This window comes from Sorex fumeus, unplaced genomic scaffold (assembly GCF_029834395.1).
Source record: "Sorex fumeus unplaced genomic scaffold, SorFum_2.1 ptg000015l, whole genome shotgun sequence".
NCBI lineage: Eukaryota > Metazoa > Chordata > Mammalia > Eulipotyphla > Soricidae > Sorex > Sorex fumeus.
In genome coordinates this window covers 444786-468985 of record NW_026606072.1, presented here as the reverse complement: position 1 = coordinate 468985, position 24200 = coordinate 444786, and the positions used below count along the sequence as shown (strand labels likewise).

General features: G+C 44.7%; 1 protein-coding gene across 2 annotated transcripts in view; it reads left to right on the top strand.

Annotated features, from left to right (window-relative positions):
* The window catches only part of GOLPH3 (golgi phosphoprotein 3), a 40955-nt gene that overhangs the window by 4579 nt on the left and 12176 nt on the right, over window positions 1–24200 (top strand). Inside the window, exon 2 of one of the 2 annotated variants that reach the window (XM_056112152.1) lies at window positions 21542–21673. The exons of the other annotated variant lie outside the window; for it this stretch is intronic. Coding sequence (XP_055968127.1) covers window positions 21542–21673 — 132 coding nt within the window. The remainder of the gene's footprint in view (window positions 1–21541; window positions 21674–24200) is intronic. 2 annotated transcript variants of the gene reach the window in all.

The window sequence follows — 24200 nt, the reverse complement described above, 5'->3', positions numbered from 1 at the left end:
AATGTTACAGGGATTGAATTGTCTCCAGGAGTCAGAGCATTAGTATGGCAGGTAGAGTATTTGCTTTGCACACAGCTAATCCTGGGTTTGACCCCTGGCATCTCATAAAGTACCCAGAGCACCACCAGGAGTAATTCCTGAGTGCAGAGCCAGGAGTAACCTTTGAGTATTAGTGGGCGTGGCCCCCCTTCCTGCCCAACAGGAACTGTTCACGGACCACAGAAATAATGGAAGGTTTAGTTTTGAAAAATTTATTGTTTTTTCATTGTTATTGCAGTGGGGGGATAATTTTATTTTAATTTTAGCTTGAATTCAACTTTATAGGTCTTAGCAAGATTTTTGTGGCTGTTGGAAGGGGAGGGACAGCGAAGGTGCCTCTTCTTTCCTTCTCCCAGCTCTTTGCTTTTTTCCGTGACAGCCTCCTGTAGAGCATTATAGCAGGCCTGTTGGAGAGTTACCTAGAATAGTTGGTATATATAAAGGGAGGGGACACTCAGCTGTGCTCACGGATCACTCCTGGCAGGGCTCTGGGGACCGTATGTAGTGCAGGGATCTGACCTGGGTCTGCTGTGGGCAAGGCAGTCATTCCCTGCTATACTGACCTGCGTTACATACTTTTAAATATCTTCATTAGTGGCAGATGTTTGTCATCTTTAGTTGGGTTTGATTATACAGAAGAGTGTAATTTAGAGAGAGTGGAGTAGCAGACGTGGAAAGAAGTTTGGTATTTTTATTATATATATATATATTTTTTTTTTTTCTTTTTGGGTCACACTTGGCAATGCGCAGGGGTTACCCCTGGCTCTTCAGTCAGGAATTACTCCTGGCGATGCTCAGGGCACCATATGGGATGCTGGGAATCGAACCCGTGTTGGCCAAGTGCAAGGCAAATGCCCTACCTACTGTGCTATCACTCCAGCCCCTATATTTTGTTTGTTTTTGTGCTGCGCACTGAGATACCAAGGCTTCCTCCTGGTTCTGCACTCAGGTCACTCCTTACAGGCTTCAGGGACCATTTGGGATGCTGGGGATGGAAACCGGGTGGGCTGTGTGCAAGGCAAGCGTCCTGCCTACTGCACTATCTATCGCTCAAGCCCCTGAAATGTGGTTATTCTTGGCTGGAGGCGTCTATTGTTTAAGCTCTCTCAGCCTGTCGTTTCCTGAACCGTCCTGAAAAGCCTCTGCTATGTTTCAGCAGTCCAGTATTCACTCCCTGGTCTCTGCATGTTTGTTGCAAGTTTGTTTTCTGCCCTGCGTCCCGTTGGTTGTGATTTGCTTCTTGGCTTTTTCCACTCTTTGTAGCCCTAGGATGCCCAGGTAATGCCTCAGTTCCTTTTGTTGGAAAGACACCGAGGTGACCCTGAATGGATCCCTGGCAGCACCCCTCCCTCCAGGGCAGTCAGTTCAAGTATTGCAGTGTTCCTTCAAACCCAGTTGGGGTGGCGGGTAGCTGGCTGCAGAGTGGAGGACCCTGATGCGGGGTTCTGGCTGAGGTCAGAAATGAGGCTTGGCTTCCCATCTTCCACAGGACCCCATAGCATTCCCTGGGATCACGTGCCAACTCCATCTGCTTCCCCGCCCCCAAATATATTTTTTCCCTTTTAATTCTTGCAGTGATTTACATACAATACTACAGCTATTCATGTTTTAGGAATACAGTGTTCCTAGACCTCACCCACCACCGGTGTCAGCCTCCTTCCACCACTGTCTCTGGGTGGTCTTTCCCTTCCGTTAGTAAAATCAGTTGGACTCTCAGGGTCTGTTTTCCTCGGCTATTATTTAGTCCCTGTATTTCTTTAGCTATCCATACGAGAGAGGTCACTGGGTATTTGTTCTCCCTTTGACCTAGTTTGCTCAGCATGGCAATGTTCTGTGTCTTACAAGTTTCAGGGAAACTGTAGGATTTCATCTTAGAGCTGAATGCTATTCCTTTTTTTTCTTTAATATAGACAGTTTATCTAGTCTTAATGGCAAAGTTCTTAAGTTGGAGGCAACAAATAGACATATATTCTGTGAGCACGTCAATTTGTGGGGGGCGGGTGTTGTATGTCTCTGTGTGTGCATGCCTATAATTCCCTTCCCGTGAGTTGCTGATGTGGACTGACCCGCATCTGCCTTGCTGTCGGCTTGCACATTTGTGCTCAGCCGGGCTCTCACATGGGCTGTGGTGCTTGCCCATACTTGTGCTGTTCAGCTGAGGCACCCACACGCTGCAGTCTTGTGGGGAGAGGGACGCTGATGTGCTCACGCTGAAAAAAGTTTGTTTTTTTTTTCTTTACACATTTTCTCTCATGTTGCTTGCCGGGTGTTGTACTGTTTTATGGTGCTTTCACACACCTGGCCTTGGTGCAGCTGGAAATCGCTTGTGGTTCTCCGTATTACAGACCGCAGACTCAGACAGCCAGGCTGCCAGAATCATGCTTGGCTTGGGACCGGGAATGAAATTTACTGGCAGACACCTGTAAGGCAAGTGTTCTAACCTTTGAGCTATTTTCCTGGATGTGTGCATGTGTGTGCATTTTCCTGGAAAATAAAACTTTTATTAGATACTGAAAACAGTGAGCCATAGGGATAAAAAGTACTGAGTATTGCTTTAAGGTTCTTTTGGGTTTAGTTTGTTTGGGGGCCACACCTGTAGGTATTTAGGAGTTTCTCTGGCTCTGCATTCAGAAATCACTGAAGGCGGCCTCGAAGAACCGTATGGGATACCAGGGATAGAACCCAGGGCAGCCTCATGAAGGGCAAGTGGCTACTATCACTTCTGGCCCCTAGTTAAGTGTGTTTTGTTTTGTTTTTTTTCTATAAACTTACCATAAACAAGTTTCTAGTTTCAGGGATACAGTGAGTTGAATTTTTGGATTCTATGAGATTTGAGATAGGAAGCCATGTTTTTATTTCCGGTATTCCTGCCAAGTTGGCATTTACAAACTGTGTTATTAGCACATCTATGATTCTGGTCTGGGATTCTGGCTATTTCCATGCTTTTATCAGATGTTTATTATGCGAGATCCTTGATTGTACAAACACTTGGAAGAAGGTATCTATTTTAGGACCATTGCATTTTATAATTTTGTGTGTCAGAATTCAGATTTGTAAAGAATTTGTATTTTTGTTGATTGCTACTCGAGCGGGCCCAGTAACGTCTCCATTGGAGACTTTGTTGTTACTGTGTCTGGCATATCGAATACTCTCGGTAGCTTGCCGGGCTCTCCGAGAGGGGCGGAGGAATCGAACTCGGGTCGGCCATGTTGGCCACTTGTAAGGCGAACGCCCTACCCGCTGTGCTATCGCTCCAGCTACTAAGTGATTAATTTTTGTGTGTCCTCCCTGACTACCTTGAGTACTGGATATGGGGATATGGAAGTATTACAGATGAACTACTATTAAGGGTAGGTATTTTTTTTTAAGTGAAGCGAGATAGTTTTGGGGGGTGGATGGGGCACACCCGGCGATGCCCAGAGGTTACCCCTGACTCCAAACTCCCTGCATCCCTGGAGGGCTTGGACGACCATACTGGGATGCCAGATCCAACCCTAGTCAGCTGTGTGCAAGGCAAATGCCCCACCCGCTGTACTGTACTGTCGCGCTTGCTTCTAAAGCAAGATAGTTGTTATTGAATGAAACTTGAGAAAGATGCAGGGGACTGGGAAGGAGGAAAGGAATATGAGAACATGAGCTTGAAAGAACAAGCAGGCAAAGATGCAGAGACAAGATGCCAGATATGGTTCAGGGCCAGCAAGCCTAATGGTAGATTTTATTCTGGTTTCGGTTTCTACTTAGTTTTTCAAATTTGAGAGTTTTGTACCAAGTTAGCAAAAATGAGCTCAGAAATAACACTTAAGAATATAATTTAAGGGCTGCGGAGAGAAAGTGCTGGAGCATATGCTTTGCTTGTGGGAGCCTTGGGTTCAACCCCTGGCACCGCCGGGCTTAGCCCCCGTGGTACTAGCACTGCCAGAGAGGGACCCCAGGGACCCCTCCCAGTAAACGAATATAACTTATGGGACCAGAGAGATGATACAGGGGTTAATGTGCTTACCTTGCATGCCGCCGGTTCCATCTCTCACACCATATATGGTCTCACGAGCACCGCCAGATGTGACTTCCAAGTACCATTGGGTGTGGCACAAACCTCTGACTCCCCAAATGATTGTAACTTAAATTTCAATTTAGCACCGAATTGAGTTTGTGATTTAATTTATATATCCCCTGTTACAAAGGATGTTTAATATTCATATATTCATTTGGCTTTTTAAGAACATTTCTTTGCAGTGCTGGGGATCAAATCCGGGGTCTCGCACTTACAAGGTATATACTCTTGGTGAGCCCCGGCCCAGGAAGTCCTTGGAGGTGACGCACTTTGTTTTGGCACCAGGGATCCTGAGTAGTGTTGCTTGGATAACACTGAGTAAATGGGGCGGCCTCATACGTGGAAGGCCTGTGTTGAGTTCAGTACAGTTCCACCACTGTACTCCATCCTTCAGCCCCATAGTTTAATTCTGCTAATAGGTGTCTCTTAGCAGAGACATTCTCTTTGCTTGGTTCTGATGCTACAAAAGAAACTTTCCTGTTTTGTTTTTGGGTCATAACCAGTGGTGTTTAGGGCTTACTCCTGGCTCTGTGCTCAGGGATTGCTCCTGGCAGGGCTGGGGGAAAGGGAGCATATGCCTGGCATCAAACTGAGGGTGCGCAGGTCCCTGCTCTCTGTGACACTCTCTGGCCAAAGAAACTTTTTTTTGGTTTGATTTTGGGCCATACCTGGTGGTGCTCAGGGCTTTTACTCCTGTCTCTCTAAGCTCAGGGGTCACTTCTGACAGGCTTGTGGGGGCAGTATGTGGTACAGGAAATCAAACCCAGATCCCAGATTGGTCTCAAGCAAGGCAAACACCCTACCCCCGTACTCTGGCCTCCAAGGAAGCATTTCATTAGAGCACTTGCTGTTCAGTGTGTGAGTTCATGGGTTCACTCCCTTGCACTACGAAAAGAAAAGAATCTCACCATGATTGTTGATGCTGGCCTGTACTACTGGTGACTCACTTGTGAATAATATAGCTTGTTTAACATAAATTGTGGCACCAACATCAACATATTAAGCATTTGTCTTTATAGAAGTCAGATTTACAGTGAATTTTAAAACGTTCCTGGCACTGCAGAGAGCGCTCAACAGATTGAGTGCATACTGGATGCTGGGATTCAGGCCCTTACACCACATGGCCTTACGAACAATTCTGGGAGTGACTCCAAAGTACTAAGCTACGGGTAAGTCCCATTTTCTGTTAGGTGTGGCTCCCAAATAAAAAATAAACTCGGACAGGACTGACATTAGGGGAGAGGCATGTTCAGAGCAGTAGGCAGATAGGGCCATAGTGCACTAGTGATGTCTTTGAACGGGAGCCAAAATACTTGACACAGTGACTTCTGGCCTTGTCTTCAGGTCACTGAAGAGCTAAGATCAGCGATTTGGGACAGTAGACTGTCAGTTTCCTGAGGCTTGTATCTGTCTCCATAACACCCAAGTTGTGGGTCGGGGTCCTTTGACTTGATTTGAGTGAGTACTTTGAAAATGAGAAGGTGCTGAACAAATGGAAATGGGTGAATCTAGCCCAGAGAGCTGTTTTTCTGGTGGTCCTGGCATTTAATATTCTTACTGTTTCTATTATATCTTGATCCTCTTGTACTGTATCTGTGGGCTTAGTGAACATTTCATTCAAATTCACTTTGATCCTGAATCTCCAATCTGATGTTTGAATCTGTATTTATATTTGAGGGAGGGCTGGGAGGTGGTAATCTCTGCTAGCCTGGCTGGGAAATCTGGAAGTAACCACTTGATTTCTTCCAGTTGCCTTGAACAATTTTTTTTTTAATCATTGAGCCACACCCTGGCAGTGCTTCAGGGGTTACTCTTGGCTCCACTGGGGATCTTACAGGTTGCCAGGGATCAAACCTGGGTTCACTGCATGCAAGTCAAGAGCCCTACCCACTCTGGCCCCCCGTTTTCAAACAGTTCTGTAACTGCTAACTTTCCAAATATATCAGACTCAGACCTTCCAAGTAACTGTTGTAAAGTGTCTAGCTCAGTTGGCACACTGCAAATATTGTTTGATTGTGTGTTGAAACTTCAGTTCAGAAGGCTTTGAATAGATCCCTAACCCTATAATCACCAGATCTCTTGTTTTAATGTCTTGATACCCCATGACCCTGCTTTCAGAAGATTTCAGGGTCGGGATATTCTGCAGTTGGTTGGACAGGGTGCCCACTCATATTTTTTTTTTCTAATAAACACAATTTTCTATTAACCCACTATCTTTTTAACTCTTAGTGGCAAGGATGGACCCTATATGCTCTACCACTGAGGTACAGTTTAGCCCTCTGTTTTATTTTTTGCGGGGGATGGATGTGTAACCCATCCAGCGGAGCCCAGGGATTACTCCTGGCTCAGCACTCTGGAATCACTCCCGTGAGTCTTTGGGGACTATACGGGATGCTTGGCATCAAATTCGAGTTGGCTGCATGTAAGGCAAATGTCCTCTAGCCCACTGTTAGGTCTTGTTAATAAGATTGTGATAGACTTTTAAAACTTTACTGGCAGAAGAGTCTGCACTTTGCCAACCATCCTTTAAAAATTCATTTGTTGGAGAGGAAGTTTATGCTCCACTTGCTTTGTGCTCTCCTCAGTTTAGTGATCTGTGACAGGAATGGGTAGGAAATGAGTAGTTCTTCCATTCTCATGGGGTGGACAGGAAGCACATCTACATCAGCCGTTGAGCCAGCAGATCTTGGAAGGCAAGAGGAAATTACAGAGCCAAGATTTTGGAGCTAGAGTCACCTTTTTCAGTTAAAGCATTGCCACTCAGTAACTATGGTAGGCAGGCCCCTTGATATCCTTGAGCCCAGTTCATGGAAATAGGAAAGGGATATAAAAATATGTATCTTGGAAGAATAATGTCTTAAGAATTAGACCTGGTGCATATCATATGTTTATCACAGTTCTAATCTGTTGATTATCGTAAATCAGTGTTGGGCAGATGGATGGCATTTTGAAAAAGATTGGGAGTGATGGGTGGGAGGGGGAGGGAAGAAAGGCAGGTTTGGAATTGGAGAAGGAGCTGCACCTGAACTGAATTTATTACTTTGTTTATACTCTATCAGAGATTCTTGGTTCGAGACTGGCACCTAAATTTTCAGGGAATAGATGTGAAAGCTTGAGTTTTGCACGAGCAGGGTGAGCATAGACCATGCTAAAGGAGGCCTGCTATGGCTCATGGGGAAAAATTTGTTCTGAGTTACGTACTGCTTCTAAAGGAACATTTGAGGCATAAGCCAACTTTAGTACCACAGTTATTAAATGGATGGAACATTAACCAGCTTTGCTGTCCTATTGTTAATTTTTAAAAAATGAGAAAACCAAGCATTTGTTGAAATTGTCTTTTTAATTTAATTTAATACAGCCAGTATTCAGGGAGTTGCTGGTACCATGCTGTGCTGGGGAAAACCAGGGCTCATGTTTGCAAATCATGTACCTCCAGCCCTTTGAGCTGTCTGTCCCACCCTGAATATTTTAAATGGAGCTGTTTGTAATTCTTAAAATATTTTTTTTTGATCACTGTATCACTGTCATCCTGTAGTTCGTCGATTTACTCGTGGATGCCAGTAACGTCTCTATTTGTCCCAGCCCTGAGATTTTACTTATTTTTATTATTTTTTTAAAAAAATTTATTAGTGAAACACCATGAAGTACACTTGTAGACTTAGAAATTTTTGTGCTTGGGTTTCAGTTATACAATGATCCAGTACCCATCCCTCCACCAGTGACCATTTTCCACCACCACTGATCCCAATATCCCTCCCACCCCCCATTCCCCCCACCCCACCTCTGTGGCAGGGCATTCCCTTTTGTTCTGTCTCTCCTTTTGGGTGCTGTGGTTTGCAAAAGAGTTATTGGGTGCCAGCCCTGAGATTTTAGCAGACTCTCCTTACTCGTCTTTCCCAACATCTGGAGGCTCTTTCAGGGTCAGGGGAATGAGACCTGTTATAGTTGCTGGTTTTGGCATATCGAATACGACACTTGCCAGGCTCTGCCTGAGTGGGCGGGATACTCTCGGTAGCTTGCTGGGCACTCCGAGAGACATATATAGATTTTTTTTCTCTATGATTTTTTTTTTTGATCTGATAACAAGTCTCGAAATGGAGATGTTACTGGGCCCGCTCGAGCAAATCGATGAACAACGGGAGGGCAGTGACAGTGATTTATTTAACCTACAAGTTATTCCTTTAAATTCAGTAACTTTTGGGTGGGGTTTAGGCCCCTCAGGGATTACTCCTGGCTTGGCGTGCGGGGATCATTCCTAGCAGGCTTGGGGGATCATATGGGGTATCGAGGATCAGACCCAGTTTGGCTTGTGTGAAAGGCCAGTGCTGTGCTATCACTTTGGCTCCTACATTTACTGACTTGATAATCAGGAGTTGTGTATCCTCATCACCGGCATTTAATTTTAGGACTTACGGAAACAATGGGGGCACAATTTTTTTTAAAAAAAATTAATCTTAGGGCTGGGGATATATTACAGCCTTGTATGTTGCCAACCTGGATTTGATCCCTGACATTACGTATGGTCCCCCAGTCCCCTGCATACTACCAGGACTGATCCCTGAGCAGAGCCAGGGTTAAGCCCTGAGCACTATCCAAAACCCAAAATTAGTTAAAAACAAATTTGAAAGATTATGTTAGCATGACTTTACAGAGTGTTGATGCTTGTGTGTACGATGGACAGTGTTACTAGACTGTTGTACCCTAAGCCTGGGCCAGAGGGCTGGGACGGGAGGGAAGGCACCTGCCTGTGGGCTGCTGCAGCAGTAGTGCTCGCTCGAGTCCCCAAACCCTGCCAGTGGTCAGTCCTAGCACAGAGCCAGGAATAGTCCCTGAGCACCACCAAGTATGGCTCTAAAACCCCCCAAAAGCAAAACAAAACAAATTGCCTAAATAAAGCCCTTCATTTTCTCTAGGTCGGCCTGTCCCTCTGTCTTTGTCTTTCTCTTTGGTGAAGCAAGAATGTTTTTATAAACTTAATTACAAAGATATGAGGGGTAGAGAAAGGAAGAAGTACATGTTGGAGAGAGAACAGTCTTCTCTAAAATGGAAATACTCAAGCAAAGAAACAGACAAGCATGAGATAGGGCTTAAAGAGTGAGTCCTGTGGGGTTTTTTTTTTGTTTGTTTGTTTTCTGTACCTTTTACTCCCAGTTTTCCAACAGATGGGAGGAGCTGTTAGATTCATGCTCCAAATTTTGGGAAAGTTTCTTAAATAATACAGTGTGTTTCCATTTTCATCACATCAGGGGACACCAGTGTCTGGTGTAAGGGATTAGAATGTCTGGTTTAAGGAATTGGAATGTCATCTGTTGACAGTCTTGTCCATTGTACAAGTTCTTACACTTTGTATTCTCATTCATGGGTTCCCATGGTTGGCAGAATTTGGGATAAAAAAATTGGATCAGAAAGAATGATTTTTATATTTTTAGTGACCTATGACTTGGAAGTTAACATCTTCAATTATGAATGTAGGCAACAAGCCAGAGTTGTATTAGTAGTCCCTGTGATTGGAAACCAGAGATATCTTTATATTACATTGCATTTACTATCGACACCTCCCAGTATTGTCTCTGTTCAGTCACCACATTGAAATTTGTTGTTAGAGTTGCTCCTAGAAGTTTTTGTTTAGTGTGGTAGTAAAGAGAATCATGGCCACAATTTAAAGTTTAAGAAATGTTTTGGTAGCATTTAATGGCTCGTGTTTTCTTTGTAATCTCTGCATAATGCACTTAAAGGCAGGGCAGACAGGCACTTAATGTTCTTTTTTTGGGGGGGAGGTGGTCATACCCGGTGATGCACAGGGGTTATTCCTGGTTTTGCACTCAGGAATTACTCCTGACGATGCTCGGGTGACCATATGGGATGCTGGGAATCGAACCTGGGTTGGCCACGTGCAAGGCAAGTCGCCCTACCGCTCTAGCCCCCTAATGTTCTTTTATTTATTTTTTGCTTTTTGGGTCACATCTGGTGATGCACAGGGGTCACTCCTGGCTCTGCACTCAGGAATCACCCCTGACAGTGCTCAGAGGACCATATGGGATGATGGGAATCGAACCCGGGCCGGCCTCGAACCCGGGTCGACCATACCCAGGTCGGCCGCATGCAAGGCAAACACCCTATCCACTGTGCTATTGCTCCAGCCCTCCCAATGTTCTTTTAAATGCAAAGTTTTAAAATTATAAGTCTTCGTGTGAGATGTGGGCTTTAAAGACTTGTTATTATGAATTGTGATTAAAAGATGGTTTCATTATCTTTTAACAATATACATTGATTATTTCAAAGGTTCCCCCCCTTTTGGGGGGGGCGTGTAAACCCATCAGTGCTCAGGGGTTACTCCTGGCTCTGGACTCAGAATCACTCCTGGTGGACTCGGGCGACCGTATGGGATGCAGGGGATCAATCCTGGACTGGCTGTGTGCAAGGCAAATACCCTTCGTGCTATGATAATTTCTTGCTTTCTGATCTACAGTAACATGACCCGGGCTTATCAGATTTGTACTCACTGATTTCTTAAGTAATCTTAGTTTGTAGTACTGAGACAAGGACCTCAGTGTGGCCGCTTGATGGTGGTGCTTGTCATTTGCTCTGGTGCCTTTTGTACGCAGCAATAAAATAAATGTTTTTTGCTTTTTTGGTCCACTTTTGGCAAAGCTCAGGGGTTACTCCAGCTGTGCACTCAGGAATCACTCCTGGCAGTGCCCTGGGGACCGATTGAGATGCCAGGGATCAAACTCGGGTCTGAGGCATGCAAGGCAAGCATCTCACCCACTGTTTACCCACTGTTTTTCCTGAATATGTTTTCAGGAAGCAGAACTAATGTTTTGTTTTGAGGGAAAGCCAGTTCCATGTCTTTGGATTCAAAGTAGCACAGTGGATTTCACTTGATACGCATTTCATCTCTTTTTAAAAAAAAATGTAGGGTTTTATTGGTGTGATTGAACCCGAGAGTCGGTGTGGGTTCCTTAAGGAAGACTCTTACTGTCTTTTTTCCTCTTAAAGTCTTTTTCCTAAGATACTAACTTGCATTTGCTTCCTCCTTTTAAAAGTTAGAGCACACTGGGGCTGGAGCGATAGCACAGCGGGTAGGGTGTTTGCCTTACACGCAGCCAACGTGGCCGACCCAGGTTCGATTCCCAGCATCCCATATGGTCCCCCGAGCACCGCCAGGAGTAATTCCTGAGTGCATGAGCCAGGAGTAACTCCTGAGCATCACTGGGTGTGACCAAAAAAGCAAAAAAAAAAAAAAAAGTCAGAGCACAGAGCCTTGAGTAAGCCCTGAGCAATGCTGGTTAAAAATAGTTTCACTGGGGTTGGAGTGTAGCCCAGCAGGTAGGGCGTTTGCCTTGCACGCGGCCAACCCGGGATCAATTCCCAGCATCGCATATGGTCCCCTGAGCACCGCCAGGAGTGACTGCTGAGTGCAGGGCCAGGAGTAATTCTTGAGCATCGCTGGGTGTGACCCCCCCCCCAAAAAAGTTTCAAATTCATAAAGTCAATATTATTGGCTACTCAGTTTAGTTGGGGGGGTTGGGGGGGCTGGTTGTTGGGCAACACCTGACAGTGCTCCGGGACTCTTCCTGGCTTGGTACCAGGGAGTGTCAGTGCGAGGGATTAAACCAGGGTCAGCCCAGGAGGCCACTTGCAAGCCTTTTTTTCTGTATCGGTGCTCTGGCCCCTCTTCCCAAACATTTTTGTCATAGTACTTTTGCAAAGGATGTACAATTGAAATGCTGCATTCAAAAAATAGTTCTTTTGGTGGTTCTGTCATGTAGTTCGTTTTATTTATAAAAGTGGTTTTTAACTGCCAGTCTGCAGAAAGGTGCCAATTCTTGAACTGCTGCCAATCCACAGGTCTAAAATAAAGTTGAAAACCACTGGTTTACTATTTCATTTCGTTTTGAATGGGTGTACTATGAGTTAGAAATGAGAAGCCACATTTCCATTATTATCTCTTCTTTCTTTGGTAATTTGAAAGAAGTCTGTGGTTTCTCTGTAGTATTCCATAGCCATGTTAAAATTAAAACTTTTTTTGTGTGTCCCTCACTCCCCCACCCCCTCCATATCTATAAAAGATGGTCATCCATACTGGTTGGCTTGCTTCCTTGTTTTAATTAGAAAAAATTTTAAAAGCGTATTACAGCTTGAACATTGTTTCACATCCCTGCGTAGAGATCTTCTGTGGCTCGTAGTAATCCATTAGCAGATAGGCGCATCTTCTGTATATCCATCTGGTTCTTTAAGAGTCCATTGATGGGCTGTTTGCTCTTGGGATTTTGTCCAGCATTTCATCTAAGATCTCAGCGAGAGCAGGGTCTTGTTTGTTGCCGGTTGTTGACTGGCGCCTCAGATCCATGCTTGGTGTGTCTCATGTTAGGACTTGAACCATGGCAGGTGTTCGTGTCCTGATTGCCTCACTGTTTGTTAGGAGCAGAGGTGGGGATTACAGGAAGTTCTAAGTATCGGGGGTCAGGAATAATTTGGACCAATCCGGGGGTCAGGAATAACTTGGACCAACCTAGCCTTACAAGGTAGTTTCTTTGTCTGAAATCTGTCTGATTTGTGCTCTTTCTGATGACAAGCCGCTCTCTGTTGACCTTGTTCCTTCAACCTGCTGGGATGTGTATTTTTTAGGCAGTAGTTAATAGTGATCTGTAGAGGTTTCTGTGCAGTCTAGAACCTATCAACTTATGAGTCAAATTTTGATTTTTACAACCCGTAAATGGGAATGGGGGATATGGATTGAGTGGTCGAGTACATGGCCTGTGGTGTGCAGGGTCCTCCTGGGCTTGATCCCATCACTCAGGGATGGCATCTCTCTGAGCCCCGCTAGATGTGCTTCTGGTGGCTTCCCCTGCCCGACCTCCCACTCAGAATAGCAAAGGAATAAACACTTGTCAGGCCTTTGTTAGCAGTGTGGGAAGAAGATGTTTCCAAGTTTTCTCTGTTTGACATTTTTGAAAATCTCAGGGGCAGAGGAAATAACTCTGTTGCTTGCTGGGTCCCTGGAATCAATTTCTGGTATCATGGTCTTCTGAGCAAGTGGAAGGAAAAATATTAGTGTCAAATGCGAGCTTGAAAATGTTCTTTTCCGTTAGGTCGAGTGGAATAGTACCAAACACCAATTTTTGGATACCGGTTATGTTTTTCTTTTTCTTTGGGTCACACCTGGCGATGCACAGGGGTTACTCCTGGCTCTGCACTGAGGATTTACTCCTGGCAGTGCTCGGGACCATATGGGATGCTGGGAATCGAACCCTAGTTGGCCGCGTGCAAGGTAAACGCCCTACCCGCTGTGTTATCGCTCCAGCCCCTATAAATGTTTTTCTGTCCTGAGATGTGTTAACTGTATTGCTGAGGCTTATTTCTTCAGATTTTGGGCCATACCCGGTGAATGCCTGCGAAACTCAAAGCAGTGCCCCGGGAACCATGCAGTGCCAGGGTCAAAGCCAGGGTTTCCTGCGTGCAAAGCAGGCACTCTTTACCCTTTGAGCTTTCTCATCTTGGCTGCATCCTTCAGTGTTTATTTAAATGAACCATTAAAATAAAAAAAAAGCCCACGTCACAGGACCTGGGGATGTGGTTCAGTAGTCACACGCTTGGCTTGGTATGTGTGAGACCTTAGGTTTTATTCCCAGTACCACATGGTCTCCTGAGCACCAAGCTGAGGGTAGCCCCTGAGCACAGCTGGGTGTAACTCCAAACCAGCAACAAAATACCCTTGACTTGCAGATCCATTAAAATAATTAATATAGCTCATTATGTCCTTGCCTTGCCCTGGGTCACATTTTTACCTCCTCAGGGAATTATTTTTCTGTCCCCCTCATGTTGCTGCTGCTGTGAAGATAGGTGTAGTCCCAAGTGCAGTGCTCACCCATCCTTAGTGGTGGTGTTTAACCTGACTGGCTGTGGACTGTATACTCCATGGTGCTGCTAAGACTGTACTTGGCGCATGTGGGCAATTCCAGGAATCGGACTTAGTCCTTATGTTTGCAAGGCAGGCATTTTAAGATGCTGAACCATTTGGGGGGGGGGGGGGCTTTGGTATTTCCTCTAAGACATCAGCTAACGATAAATTCAAGGCATTATTTGTTAATATCTTTGGTTTTGAAGTGTAAAGCTTTGCTGGTCATATAATGTTCGCTGTAGATTCTTGTTTGATTATCCTCTCCTCCACACTTAAGCCCTTGGAATATGATACTCTGTTTTGTGCTGGCCATCAGTGTTTCCGGTGAGAACTTGTCTAGTGTTCCTTTAAGTGTGATAGGTTTTTCTTTCGCTGCTTTCAAGATATTTTGTTATTGCCAACAGTTTAACTGTGATGTGCATAGGTCTGATGATTGTTTATGTAACTTGTAGTTTGATGAGCATCTGGATTGTAAATGAATATATTTTACTGCATTTGGAAAGTGTTTTCTTTCCTATTTTGGGAGTTAGTGAACATGCATTTGTGCATGTTATTTCTGAAATAGTATGTACTATTTTATAGATTTCTCATGTAAGATCATGTATAACAATCTCATAAATTTCTGCTTGCATATGTATGATAAGTGGTTTTATTACAATTAATTTTGGGTAGTCTGGCATTCAGTTCATTCCTAAGCAGCAAAAAACCTTATGCTTAGGTAGCAGGCAAACAGATACATGTATTACTTTATTAATGAAAGAAAGCTGGGTTTGAGGTTGTTACTTGGATATGGGAAAACATTGTGTGTTTCCTATAGTCCTTCCTCTTCCTTCCTCTCTCCCCCCATGGTGCTCAGGGGTTACTCCTGGCTCTGCACTCAGGAATTGGCTCCTGGTGGTGCTCGAGCGACCACATGGGACACAGGGGATTGAACCTGGGTCGGCCGCGTGCAAGCAAATGCCCTACTCATTATACTGTTGCTCTGGCCCCTCTACTTGGCTTTTTGCTTCTGAATGGCACATTCTATGAGAAAGGTGATTGATCTCAGTTAAACAGCTTTCTCGTGAGGCAGGGATACCTGAAAGGTCAGCCTTATGCTGACAGTTTTTGCAGCAAGATTGATCTGGGCAGGTTTCAGTAGTATCTTAGCTGGTACTGCACTGGGAAAATATCTACTTGCTGGTCATGACTGATACTTGTTATTCAAGTGTTTGTCGAACAGCCAATAGAGGTAGTTTGGATTAGTTACCAGGCTAGTTATCATGTTCATCAGTCTACAAACTCACATTCCCACCCTGTCTGGTTGTCCCGCCTTATTGGAGTCTGTAGGCACACATGATACGTATAAAACCTTCAGATGTTTTCAGTTTCCTAATATTCTACAAAGCACAGCCACACTGGGATCTTAATCGTATTAAATTTCATGCTCTGCTGTGTGTTGGGCACACGAACCTAATGCAGTTATGTTTCTCTTGATTCTGTTGGGCAGTCAGTGTATTACCCAGATCTCTTTGGGTTCTCTGCCTTCTCCCATCTATCTTTCTTGCTTTCTTGCATTCTTGCCACACCTGGTGGTGCTAGGGGTTATTCCTGGGTCTGCCCCCAGGAATCACTCTTGCAAGGCTGGGGGAACTCTATGGGATGCCAGGGATCAAACCTGGTTCAGCCGTGTGCAAGGCAAGGAACCTGCCTGCTGTAGTATCTCTCTGGCCCCCATCTTTATATTTTAGAATGAAAGAGTTCACTCATGATCATAGTCTTGAACTTGCTGAGCTCCAGTAGGTTTGGTGTTTGAATCTCCATCGTGACCTATGCTTCTCATTGGTACTGAATGACTGTTGGTATTCTCAGTATAGCTGCTGTTGCTTTTTCAGTAAACTAATTGTCTGATCAGTGGTTCTTCCTCGTGTGATCCTGAACTTTAATTATTAACAAAAATTACTAGGCAGAAAAGCAGTCAGAGATCCCATAGAAAGAAGGGTTGAGGAGATAGCTCAGGGGTCCGGGCACATGCCTTGTATGACAATCCCTAACATTCGATGGCACCCTGAACATTATAGGTGTGTCCCTGGTGATCCCCCACCACTGCTGGACCTGAGCAGTGCCACTCTGCTGTCCCTCTGAGTTCATTGCTGGCCTGGTTGGCCAGGTATGGCCAAGAAAGGCCCCCAGTCCCCTTGAGCACTGCTTGGGATCTCCCCTTTCTTCCATCCAAAGGAGAACCAATTTTTCCTTTTCTGTAAACAAACTTGCAGTGTTTATAGAAGCCCAGTGTAGTTGGTGAGTTGTGAGCAAGTGGAGGCTGGACCAAGATGTGATACGGGAGGTACAGAGGAGTCAGATTCTGGTAGTTCTGGTATATTCGTACAATGAATTTGTATTTTTAGATTTTTTGAGGGGCCCATAACCTTGGTGTGGTGCTTAGGAGCCATGTGATTCTGAGGATTGAATTCAGAGGATTGGGTTCCCATCGCAGGTATTAGCTCTCTTTCTTGAGTCACATCCCTCATCCGAAGGATTTTTTTGGATTTAAGTGTGAATGCCATTTTTTGTTTGATATTTGGCTCACACTCAGTGGTGTTCAGGACGTTCTCCTGACTCTGTCCTCAGGGATCACTCCTGGCAGGGCCTGGGGAACCCTGTGGGATACTTGACACTGAACCCACACGGCAGACCTGGGTTTAGTTCCTAGCATTCCATATGGTCTCCCGAGCCTGCCAGGAGTGATTCGTGAGTTCAGAACCAGGAGTACCGCTGAACATCGCTGGGTGTGTGGTGCCCAGACAACAAAAGAGTGACAGAGAATTAGGACAGCCTGACCCATTCTCAAAATCAATAGTCTGTTTTTACTTTGAGCCAAATGTTGAATCGATGAAACTAATAGTAACCATTTATTATAGCTACATTCAATGAAGTAGAAAATATGCTAATAATAAATTCATCGAATTCTTGCCAGGGAAATAAGATCCATTAAACAGGAATAAGATGGGGACTTTGCACAATTCAGGGTTTGGTTTCTGTCGCCACATAGTACCTGATGTGTGCTCCTTTCCATCCCTTCTCCTCTCCCCCCAAAAGCACCAAACACACACCTGTGGCCAGAGAGTGAGTTCAGAGTGTGGGAGTTAATGCCTGGCAGGCACAGGCCCTGGGTTCTAATCCTGATGCCTTGTGGCCTCTTTAGCAATGAGAATGTAGCCTCGTGGCTCCTATACTTCTGGGGGACGGAGGTTTCTTGGAAACACATAAAAACAAGGGCTGAAAAGATGAGAGGGTCGGAGCACATAGTACACTGCCGGAGCAGTTTTGTGAGGCTGTAAACTGACTGTAAACTTTATTTACTCCTTTTGGAGTTCAGGACTTAATTTGTCCCAAAGTAGCTAAACAAAACAAACCCTAAAATATTCTCCTGTAAACCCCAACTATTCGTAGGAAAAAAATGTTTTTGTACATGAAACAATACAAATTCAAAACTTACAGGTAAGCGTTAGCTCTGTCACTCATCTCTCTAGAAAGTTGATATGAATATCCAGTCATTCCCTTGAAATATCCATACAGATTTCCTAGTAGACTGCAGGACCGAATACTGTCTTGGGATGGCCTCAGAGGGCTCTCTAATTGATCAGGTAGCAGTAAAACTCTCAGAGTCCTTTCATACAGAAAGAAGGAAAACATTAGAGCTAGACGAAACTCTTCAACTTGAATAATTCCTCGTGGCTGGGAATCTCCACCTCCTTCACGGAATCCTCCTCACCCTCCGAAACTTCCCTGATGCCTGCCAGCAAATTCACCTGACTTCCTCTGCCACTCTGCCACCACTGGGCCACCTAAGCCACTTCGAGGGGTCAGCTTCACGCTTCGGCAGGGCCCAGTTTGTTTTCATCAATTCCTCTATCTTCCGTTTCCTCTTTGGCAGTTTTGGCAGTTTCCGTTCCCTTGCTGTTGAAGTCTACAAAGCTAAACTCTTTGGAGTATCCCGTCGTCCTGTTTCTTGACTATCCTTGCCTGAACTTACTGGTTTTAAAAATGTTTGGCAGTGATATTGAACTAGAAACACCAAAGGGAAAAGACAGAAAAATCGAGATGCAAGAACACTTTTGCTAAAAAGTTGGCTAAAACTTTAGGAAGTTACTCAGGATGAATTAAAGGAAGTGTTTGAAGATGTTACGGAGATCAGGCTAGTGAACAAGGATGGGAAGAGGAAAGGGATGGCTTACATTGAATTTAAATGGGAAGCCAGTGCAGAGAAAACCTCGGAAGGCAGGACACAGAGGTAGATGGGTGATCCATTTCTCTGTACTGCAACTGGAGAGAGAGGTCATTCTGTAAATTTGAAAGACTCCTGCTGTTCCTTTCTTCACCCACATTTTGTGTCTTGCTTTTCTCATTCTTGTTTTGTGTTTTTAGGTGTCTTCATACTTCTACAAGGGGGTTCTTTTTTTTATACAAGTATTCTAAGTACGGAAGAATTTCTTTAGAGGGCTGGTTTAGTGGGAATGAGTTCTTCTTACTGTTGTTTGTGTGAAAAACTCTGTATTCCATCCTCAAATCTGGCGATAGCCTCGTTGGGTAGAGTGTTGGTTGATGTTCTTTTCCGTTCAGCGCTTTGTTTCTATCCTGCCACACCTGTCCTGTGTATGGAGCGGTTTACCGATAATCTCATGGGGCTCTCTTAAATGTGACTCTGACTTCTTGCTACTCTTATTTTTTGCCATTTCAATTTCATCGTAGCTTAGTGTGGTCTGGGATGATTCTCTTTTGAGCTCTGAGCTTTCTAGGTGTCTTAACTCCCTTTTTCAGCTTGGGAAAGTCCTTAGCTATTCTGTCTTGAAATACCAATTCTGCCTTTCCGTTGTAAAATTCATATGGTATGAATGTTGTTGCTCTTGATGCTGTCCCTTACAACTTGTATGTTATTTTCATTTTGTGGTTTGTTTTCGTACCTCACCTGTGGTGCTCAGGGTCTGCTTCAGACAGGGCTTGGGGACTCATATAGGGGCCTGGTATTGAGCCCAGGTCAGCCACTTGCAAGATGGCCCCTACCAGCTGTACTCTTTGGCCACTATATTATTAGTATTAGTATTAGTATTAGTATTAGGTTTTGGGTTACACCTAGCACTTGGGTAACTCTTGGTTCTGTACTCAGGAATTACACCTGGTGGTGCTTGGAGGACCATGTGGGATGCCGGGGATCGAACTCTGGTTGGTTGTGTGCAAGGCAAATGCCCTGCCCGCTGTACTATTGCTTTGGCAGACCCCTCCCCCCCATCTTGTTTTAAATGAACATTTTCTGGTTATTTTGGGGTCACACTGCATGCTCAGGGCTTCTTCCTAGCTCTGCTCTCAGGAATCACTCCTGGAGGGCTCGGGGGGCCATATGGGATGCTGGAGATCGAATTTGGGTTGGCTCTGTGCAAGACAAAAGTCTTTCTTGCTGATTATTACTCTGGCCGCCATTGTTTCAAATTAATTTTTTGATTTGCAAGTCTTTGCTTTGGGTGGTGTCTGATGCTTTCCCTTCAGGCTCACAGTTTTTGCTTTTGGCTGCTTCCTTTCTGTTGCTGAGTCCATTATGGTTTTCTACGTCTATTGTATTCTTCGGCATTTCTGCTGCATCTGCTATCCATTGTACCAGGGTCACACACAGGTTTGACTGTGGTGCATGTACAGGTGCTCACTAGAGGATTCATCTTTATGTTTTTGGGCCACACCTGGCAATTGCTCAGGGGTTATTCTTGGCTGTTTACTCAGGAATTGACTCCTAGCAGTTCATGGGGAACCGCTGGGATGCTGGGAATCAAACCTGGGTCAGGTGCCATGCAAGGCAAGGGCCCTACCCTCTGACTTTTGCCTGGGCTGTGGAGGTTGCTTTAGTGCTGGGCATCTCATAGAGTTGCTGCAGTTGTGCTCGGTGTATGTGGTCAAGTTTGGAATGGAACTGGCAGCCTCAGGCTTGCAAGGTGGGTGACTTTAGCCCCGGGCCACCATGGCCCCAGCTGCAGTGGTTTGTGTTTGGACTGTGTCTTACTGTGTTGAAGATCGGATTGATTTCTCTGCAGTGTGCATTGCTAGGGTGATAGCTCTATTAGGAGCACTTTGCAGGTTGTCGTCTTTAGTCTCTGGTGCTCCTCACTTCTGTTCCCTGTTGTATCAGTGCTTCAGAGGACTCCAGGAGGGCCAGGGAAGTTGCATTCATGGGGGCCTGGCTTTGGTACTGATTTTTAGTGGGCCTGGGGATGACTAAGGATTTGAGGTAGTGGTTACCGGGGCTACCTGTGCAGCAGCCTTGACAAGGACTGTGTGTCTTCTGCTACCCTGGAGGATCCCTAAGGAACTGTGCTAGACTCGGTTGGGAGGAAGGCCGCAGGAGTGGGCAGGGCAGGGGCCCGGGGCTTTCTGGCATGTGTTTGGACATGCCTGTGGGGTGTTTTCTGTCTTTGCGGTGGGTGCAGATTGCTGTGAAGAGTCAGTTGTATCTTGGGAGGGCTGTGGGTCCCTCTCTCTGTAAACATTTTGTTTTGTTTTTGGAGAATACCTGCCAGTGCTCAGGGGTTACTCCTGACTCTTCACTCAAGAATCAACTCCTGGCAGTGCTTGGGGGACAGCATGGCATGTTGGGGACCAAACCCGGTTTGGCTGCGCGTAAGGGAAGTGCCCTACCTGCTGTGCTACCGCTTTGACCCCTGCAAGCATGTTAGTGTTTCAGCTCCCCACTTCGCTGAGGTGACTCTTCCTCAGGAATTGGTGCTCAGGCTCTTAATTACGGAGCCTGAGGCCCCGGGGTGGCACTGGGGCTTCCTTCTTGGCAGAGGCATCGCTGTTGTAAGCAGTCTGGGGCCTCTCCTTGTCCACCTTGCTGCAGAAGCTTTGTTGGGAGTAGGTCAGTGTCTGGGAGAGTACTCCAGGTTTGGGTGTGGATTTGCTGTGATCACAAGAGGAAACAGGTAGAGTTCGCCCTGGTTGGCCATCTTGATCTGCCCCCAAGAACCGTGGCTTGCTCTTCAAGACTGTTCTCCCTTGAACAGTATCGCACTTGTTGTCTATCTTTGCTTGCTGAATTCCACTCTGAAAGCCGGTGTTCTCTTGAACAGGTACTTCCTTTCTCTCCTCTCTCTTTCTAAGCAAGTTTCATTAAAGATGATCTTGCTTCGTACACACAAAATAGTTACATGGTAAACTCTGATTTCTAAAATGATTTATCTACTTGTAAGGATAAGTGATAAAAAGACTATCGCTGTCGCTGTCACTGTCCTCCTGTTTGTCGTTCATCAATTTGCTTGAGCGGACCCAGTAACATCTCCATTGTGACTCTTGTTACTGTGTTTGACATATTGAATACGTCACGGGTAGCTTGCCGGGCTCTATTCTGGGATAAAAAGACAAGCCCCTTAAAACTCTACGTAAGAACCATGGTAACCGTCCATCCCTGAACCCTAGCATTGTATCGTTACAGAGGCGTGTAAGGTTAAAACCACCAAAAATAAATCATGCTAGAAAATACTTCTGGTTTTGGTTCTGAATTAGCTCTTTTGTTTTCTTTTTAATAGGGTTACACATCATTTTGGAATGACTGTATATCATCTGGATTACGTGGCTGTATGTTAATTGAATTAGCATTGAGAGGAAGGTTACAACTAGAGGCTTGTGGAATGAGGCGTAAGAGCCTGTTAACACGAAAGGTAAGAGGAGCACTGAATAATGACACTTTGAAAAGACTGACTAAAATGTTCTTACTAATAGCATTAAACGTTAAAGAGAACTTGATTTTAAAGTTGATTCTTTTGTTGAATTATTTTCTGTTTTTGCATACTTATTTTTGGTCCTTTACACATAATGGATAATGTAATTACTGTCAGGCTCAACAGTAACTAAAATAAAAACGGAACTAGTGACTCAGAGGCAAGTCAAATGAGCTGGTTTGAAATTAGTTTTAAGGACTTCATTATAGTTTATAAATAATATATGTACGCATATATTTTTTGGTTGCTACTAATTATAGTAATCAGCAGTAGTTTTGCTTTTATGTTTTGGAGCACTGGCCTGATGTGAAACATTATTGATACTGACCCTTTCTGTAGAAGCAAAAACAATTTTTGTGTTATTAGAAAGTTATTTGTGTTCCCCACCTTTTCCCCCTCATCTTTTTTGGGGGTGGGTGTAAGGGAAGGGCACTCTCAAAAGGTGCCAAGGTGGCTTGGTGCTGCTGCTGCTTTTTTTTTTTTCCTTTTTGTGTCACACCTGGCGATGCTCAGGGATTACTCCTGGCTCTGCGCTCAGGAATTACCCCGATGGTGCTTGGGGGACCATATGGGATTGCTGGGCATTGAACCCAGGTTGGCCGCATGCAGATGCCCTACCTGCTCTACTATCACTCCAACCCCCCACTGTTGGTGATTCTTGGCCAACCAGACAAGATCAGATGGTTAAGTGTTAGAGCCGGGGACCAGTGGAGCCACCCTAGTAGCTCAGGGCCTTCATGGGTGCACCATGATGCTTGGAATATGGTGCCCGCAATCTAATCTGGGTCCTATTCGTGGCTTGTGCCCTAGCCCCTGAACTTCCTCTCCAGCCCTCTTTACCATCTTGTCTGTTCTCACAGTGCTCAAATCTGTCTTGCACTTGGCTCTGATCTTGGAAATTTTGTGATAACCAAGATGCCCAGCTCTTGCTGGGTATCTGATAGGTTTTTGGAAAAAAGTACTCAACTCTGATATAATTTACTTATTTAGAAATATTTTCATTAGGATGATATCTAATAGTTATAAAACCAACTTGTATGGAAAGACGAAAGAGCAGTCTTCTTAACACTGTCCTCCTTCCTCGGAGGTGAAGAGTCCCGATATCTTGTCTTATTTTGCTCTGTCTGTCTTAACACATTACTATAAACTTGGAGGCTTAAAACCACAAATGGTGCCCTCCTGTAGTTTTGGTGGCCAGAGTATAAAACCATGAATGAGCTCTACACTCAGCTCACTCAAGTGCTCTTGGTCAAGTGCTGTTCCCTTATAATTGCTCCAGGCTTGCATTGGCTTATGGCCACATCTCTCTTGGACTGTCTTCCGCTTCATTGTCTTTGTGCCTCTTAGAACATTTTTATTGCGGTTATCTCAGCCAGATAGTCCAGGATGATCTCATCTTAAGCTCTCATTTAACCACATTTCCTCTGGCAAGATCTGGGAACTAGGTTCTGGAGGTTGGAACATGAACACTTTATTGGTTTTTTTTGTTGTTGTTGGGACATGAACACTTCTTTTTGTTTATGATTTTGTACACCATGGAGGTACTGCTTATGACTTTTCGGTATCAGGGAATTGAACCTGGGGTTCCCTCATGCAAAGTTTGTGTTCCAGCCCTTTAAATCATTTTCTGTACACATGAGTATTTTCTCTTTTTGGGGGGGAGGAGGGCCTCACTAACCAACTCAATACATGGTGACTTCTTTTGAACCACCACATTTCTAAATAAGCTTATACTGTCTCTTCGAGAGACTGTTTACTTCCCAGAAGAATAAGTGACTATTTCTTGGTTCGTGCCCCCAACCCCCTCTGTCTTCCTGATATATTAATCAGTATTTTGTAAAATAGCAATAATCATCTTATATAATTAAAAATTATTCTATCAAACTAATAATATATTAGCTGTATAAACTAATAATATTATTAAATTTTATTCTCTGCGGGCTGGAGTGATAGCACAGCGGTAGGGCGTTCGCCTTACAAGCGGCCAACATGGCCGACCCGAGTTCGATTCCTCCACCCCTCTCGGAGAGCCCGGCAAGCTACCGAGAGTATTCGATATGCCAGACACAGTAACAACAAAGTCTCCAATGGAGACGTTACTGGGCCCGCTCAAGCAAATCGACGATCAACGGGAGGGCCTTTTTTACCTTTTTATTCTCTGCATAGTTAAGTTACGTATTTTTCCCTTTGGAGTTTTATTTCTTTGAGCTAATGCTCTTTAAAAAAAAAGTTTTTATTTTAGCTGCTTTTCTTCTTACACATGCTCCATAAGAGAAAAATAGCCTCTTAATTTTGGGACCATACCCAGCTGTGCTCAGGATTTTCTGGCTCTTTCCACTTGGGGATCACTCCTGGTGGGCTTTGGGGACCATATGGGATGTGAAGGATTGAATCCAGAATGACTGTGTGCCAAGGCAAGTGCTTCAACCCCTAAGTTTTTAATTTTGGCTTTTGTTTTGTATGTGGG